At 40.3% G+C, this 6,000-nt stretch overlaps 1 protein-coding gene across 4 annotated transcripts in view; it reads left to right on the top strand.

The window, feature by feature from the left end:
* akap13 (A-kinase anchoring protein 13) overlaps positions 1-6,000 on the top strand; it is a 98,795-nt gene that overhangs the window by 54,982 nt on the left and 37,813 nt on the right. For all 4 annotated transcript variants that reach the window (XM_080434829.1, XM_080434826.1, XM_080434827.1 and 1 more), the window contains one exon: positions 3,613-3,745. In XM_080434829.1, coding sequence (XP_080290955.1) covers positions 3,613-3,745 — 133 coding nt within the window. The remainder of the gene's footprint in view (positions 1-3,612; positions 3,746-6,000) is intronic.

Genomic DNA, 6,000 nt, shown 5'->3' on the forward strand with positions numbered 1-6,000 from the left:
TTTCACAATACCATTTAGGCTGTTCTTGTCCTTCACAGACAACCCATTGATCCAGAAAATAAAGTTAGAAAGCTTGAATGCTTGAAACAGATTGCATAACAGTATCACAGACATGAAAAGAGTTTAGGTTCTGCATTAAGTTAACCTCATAAACCCCTATATACTTTGGTGCCTGGGGTTCTCCGGGGTCTAAACTTTGTCCGCCCCTTTATTCCCTCTACACCACATTTCCTTGCCAAAAGTAGCCTATCTACAAGCTTGTAGATCTGCTATTGTCGCGGACTCACGGAAATGTTCGCCCCCAGAATAGGGACGCTAGGGTTCATGTCGTTATTTCTTTGTTGTGATATTTGTCTTTGTCTTCATTGTTTCTACCGTTTGACTGTTTCTTCATTGCTATTCACAAGTACTGCGAGTTATGTAACTGGCAGTTTCTTGAGAATAAATCTTAAGAGTTTTAATGCTTGTATAATCATATGTGGGCCTTCCTGTGGTGAAGTACCTTGTGGTAACCTGGAGGCTGTTGAATGAAATGAAATGAGCACTAATTTGTTTGAGCACTGCAGTCCTGTCAAGCTGAGAGGCCCAGGGCTGGCTCTCCATTAAAAAAATATGGAAACTCCATTTTCCTCATTTCCGCTGGGTTTGGGTGGAGTGCGTCTGTGAGAATAGGAGCTCTGTTCCCTGTACTGTACAGTACAGTACAGTACAGTACATCACTCTATAGTTCTCTATAGTTTTTTTTGCTATAGTTTTGCCGAACTTTGATACAGCTTAGAGCAGAGAGAGAGGCAGGGAGCAAACAGCCAAACCTCCATATTCCATTTGTTTACCAGATTATCAGTGTCACTTTTCTACCTAGTATCTAACTACAATCTGATCAAAGCAATCATTTCATATCAATCCCTCGGGAGGAGAGCGGGCTTATCACTTTTCTGAGTGTTTCTTCATTCAAACTAGAAAGGTAGAGTGGAAATATCCCCCCGGGAGGCATTCCCTAATAATAGTGATGTATGTTATGTATGATAATAGGCATGTTATTACCAGTTGTACATCATCTCTACTGTCTTCCTCCCTTTCTCTCTCATACACGTTATTTGGCTGCCTCTCTCCACTTTCTTTCTGTCTGGGGCATGTGATGAAAATGTATTGGGGTGGTGTGCGAGTATGAAGAGGTGCATAGCAATGGGGGGAAGGGATATAGTACAGGATTCTGATTCCATTATAACGGTGCAACCAGAGTAGATGAGCTATATGGAGACAAGAGCAACACAGGCTGCACTCAAGACAAGGCACAATCTAGTGATAATGATAATTAACTTCATTTATATAGCACTTTTCATACAGCTCAAAGTGCTGTACAGTACAGTAAAAAAAGAAAGAAAGATAACAGATAAAGAACTAAACCATCAGCAATGTGCTAATGTACAAAAAAAAAGAGCAATAAATTAAAAACTAAAACATAATTTTCCCATACAATAGAATCACCTTATAAGATGTTAATTAAAAGCGCTGGGTTTTCAACTGCCGATTTAAAGATGTTGATTGAGCTTGGTTCATTTCTTGAGGGAATGTGTTCCACAGATTAGGGGCATAATTACTAAATGAAGTAGCGTCACCAATTTCCTTCTGGGTTTTGATTGTAACCTCCAGTAATCCACCTGCAGAGGACGTGAGTGATCTTAGGGGCACTGACATATACTGTATGTCAGTGGGTCAGTGAGGTAGACTGGTCCCAGCCCATTGAGTGCTTTAAACATAAGTAGAAGGACGTTGAAGTCAACTCTAAATGACACAGGAAGCCAGTGCAAAGCAGCCAAGACTGGAATGACATGTTCTCGCCTCCCAGCCAGTTGTTGTCAGTAGTCTAGCAGCAGAATTTTGAATTAGTTACAGCTTCTTGGAGAGGCCAGTAAATAGTGCAATGCAGTAGTCAAGTAGACTTGAAATTAAAAGCATTAATCAGTTTTTCAGCATCCTGCTGAGATAAATAATGACTGCACCTGTTTCTGAGATGAAAGAAGGCTGTGATATTTAATGACATTCTTCCACATAACTAACGGACTTGTGTCATCATGGAAATAGGCCATTGTGAAGAGAAGTTTACTGTCCTAGTTAAATCTTGTGTCAATTATTTCTTTGCATTCCCATTATCCTTTGAAGACCTCAGATGCTAATACATTCCTTAAGCAAAGCTTTGAGAAGTCTTTTTCATTCAGGATTGTTAAACAATACCGTTTAACAAACTTTCATATAATATAAGACTGTATCTTATTCGTAGCGACTGATCTTCTCACTCCTCTCCTCAAACAGAGCATCCATGAGCATCCATGTGCTCTAGCCCATGTGCAGTCAGTGTACTTATATGCACATTTTGTACTCCCTCTCAGATTTCTAATAAGCCTTTAAATAAAGAATAAATACAGTGGGGGTCACTTCGACAAATAGACTGGTATCCCTGAGCAAGACTCTTAACCCCTAACTGCTCCCCGGGTGCAGTATTAATGGCACCCACTGATCCTAATAGTTAGGATGAATACATTCAGAAGACAAATTTCATGTAATGAATGTGCAAATGTACAATGGCACAAAATAACCTGAAGGAGTGGAGTGGATGACTGACTCTCATAAAAATGAAAAATGAAAATAAAATAAAAACCCTTGGGTCTCTTTGATATAAAAATTAAAAAAAACATCAGAATTCCACATTCTCTGGCAAACAGGCAGCAAAGATGGGCTTAAACTCAAGAATACAGCATACTGGGCAAAAAAACAACAACAGCCTTTAACATCCTGAGTGAAACAATTGGTTGTGCAACATTAACACAACCCAGTTACAGCCATTAGATACTCGTCAAGCAATTAACTCTCGATTAAATCACATGAAGTAAACGAGGCATCTCTTTATAAAATGATGCTTCCTGTAGTGCAGTATTCTTCTGCAGAAGTTATATCATTTCATTCTGTTGGGTTCCTAATGGTAAATCACAGACAGACAGTTAGTGCTCAGTTCTGACTACACTGCCAACCTTCCTTTCTTTTCAGCTTTCAATACATGGTCTAGTTTTCCTGGTAGGTCAGTCTAGCAGCCACTTTGGCAGGTAACCAACCATCATTCAGATGTCCTATTCTATTTTACCATCTATACTATGGCTAGTATGTTAGTTATTCACATGAACCCTAGCGACCCTATTCTGGGGGGGAACATTTTATGAAAATAGCCCATCTACAAGCTCACATCTTGACCTGTTGTGATTTGGTGTTGGGGGGAGGGGGTGGGGGCGGTCAGCTAAGTATAGGGTTGCGTGCTCTACCAACCACTTTGTCAGAAAGCCAATTTCATGGTCAATTTTACCCATGAAACAAGTGCGATTGGCTGGTAAACGCTGATTATTTGATGCACTCCACCAGAGACTTTGGCAGCCAGGTAGCCGGTGATATTTTAGAGGTTCTTCTTCAAGTCATATTTGTTTGGTAAAATAGTGACAATAGATGGTGATTTACAGCCGTGAGGTCCCGTTGTTTTTTATATGTTAAAATAGTCAGTGGTGAGAGTGATGTGTTGGGTCGAGCTCCTAACCCCCTTATTACGTCTCCTCTCTCCCCAAACAGGAGAAGGACAAAGAGACTAAGGACAAGAAGACGGTGAATGGACACCTGTTTACAGCCGTCAGCTCTGGACAAGCAGCACACTGCACCCACTGCAACAAAGCCTTCAACAATAAAGATGCATTCCACTGCACACGTAAGTACAATACAATAGAACATGGGGTCTTCAGAGTTGCTACTGGGGGGGCTGTCAAATTGTGTTTTTTTTTTTAAATTTGATTTACATTAAAGGTTGACTATGTAAGATTTCTGGTCTGTGTGTGTTCAAATAGGGAAGGTGTGTTGTTAAACACCCCCCCCCCCTCTCTGAGAGACATCAAATAGGTTGCTGTCTTTTATGCATTCATTGATTTAAAGAGAGCACTAACGAGTACATAACGAGTTTGACACTTTTATGGCCCAATCAATCAACTAAGCTCATAATCCCTTTGAAGTTCAAAGGGATCAATTAACAAAAAAAAGGCAAAGTAGAGTCGAGTTGAGATGGTACCATACAGTGAAAAGCACCATTAGTGTTTTTACTTTGTTGAGACATGCAGTAGGCAAACTGAGAGGGATCCGGTGTGGAGTTTTAAGGTACATTTAAAGATGTTTTAACTACAGTTATCCAGAGTGTCCTGCAATGATTTCAGTTCTTAGATTACCAACAATACAAGCAACAAACATTAAGAAGTTACAGTGGCCAGACAATATGCATGTGATTGTACAAAGACCCATGTGTGGGGGAAGTGACGACATGCGCTGTGCAGTACGTGCTGGAACACACACGACTGTTCCAGTAATAACAAGGCATTTAGCCAGGCATTTAAACCAGCCATTTGTTATAGACAGCAAACAGGCAGGACAGATTCCCCTAGGAGTTGGCGTGCAACAGTTAATCAAACTAATCAATTAAAACAAGAAACGAAAAAAATACATTTTAATAAAATAATCAGTTTTGGAGGAACATTTGGATTTGGATTTTTTTCCCCCCGGCCCCGAAAGGTTTTTGGGAAGAGCAAAAAACTTTGCACGGACACTCGTAGTAGGTCAAGGAAGAACCTACACCCCAAACTTTTCAAATCGGCCTCATGGTGGCGCTATAACAGCCTGCTTCACTGTTGAACCATAGGTTGTACAATCCAAATATGTAGTTGTTTATAAAAAAAAAGCTTGAACCCCTACCTGTATGTCTATAACAGTGTCACATCAATGAATGAATCTTATCAGATAATGTCTGATGATAAATGTCTAAAATGTCAAACCCAAGAATAGCTCTGTTTCTTTCCAATGAAACAACAGCCGCTGCAAAAAAAAAAGGGGATGTAGTTGATTGCTCAATGCCCCCTCTCACCGCCCCCCCAAAACACTTGAAAAGGGGGAAGAAAAGAAAAAAAGCGTCTCTCCTCACTTCCTCCCCTGGCTGGTCACTCATTGCCATGAACTCAGACGTTGAGTAAAATGGTTTTCATTGTTTTGCAAAGTCAATCTGTTTCAGATTGTGTGCAGGGCGTCAAACACCCGCTCTGGGGGAGGATTTGGGAGATTTGGATCTGAGAGCCTTCTAGCTCTATTGTGGTAGCAGATGTTTGGGCTATTGTCAACACTGCCAGATAGATAATAGCCATCCTGTGTCGGAGAGTTATCTTTGTACTTCTCTCTGCTGTTAATCCCACATTTACTTGTAGAAGGAGTACGGCCACAATGCCCAGACAATGTGCCTGTTCTCCTACAAGTAGCATGTGAAGTTCAAGTTACTGTACCAGTCACTAGCTACCTCAGATTACTTGGATTTCTTTGTCCCCTTTCTTGAGGGGGTTTCAAGGGGTCTTCAGCTACATTGATTTCACTATTCTTTCATGGGCGTAGAAGTTAGCCAATGACAGAATGTATAAGAGTGACTATTAAGATCATAGCTTAACTGGACGTCCTTGGCCTGATATACATATCAGTTTGGGGGTCTGTGACGTGAACATCTTTGAGAACCACTGATGCTGTGATCCAGAGTGACTTGGAGTATGTAACCATAGAACAGGCTCCAAGGAGACCAATAGTAAGAAGTACAATGATGACATTGTGATGAAAATATATAAATAGAAAAAGGTACTTATTGTGGAGATGAGTAATTGTTTAATATGCTGTTCATTAGCAAGTAAATTACAATCAGGGTTTTATTATGTGGCTGTTAAAATTCAAATCTCCTCTTAATGTGCTCTATTATAATAGTTCTAAAAGCCTAAAATGAAGCTATGACCCCTGGAGGGAAAGGTAATGAGATGTTCTGGATGCACAACACTTCTAAAAAAAATTCTCTTTCAATGTCTCAACATCTGCTGGTCATTATATCTGGGGGAACAAAAAACATTTGGGTTATTTTCTCCTCTCCTCTCCCCCTTTTAATAGACACATCAA

The sequence above is a fragment of the Gymnoscopelus braueri genome, assembly GCF_963280865.1.
Source record: "Gymnoscopelus braueri genome assembly, chromosome: 1".
NCBI lineage: Eukaryota > Metazoa > Chordata > Actinopteri > Myctophiformes > Myctophidae > Gymnoscopelus > Gymnoscopelus braueri.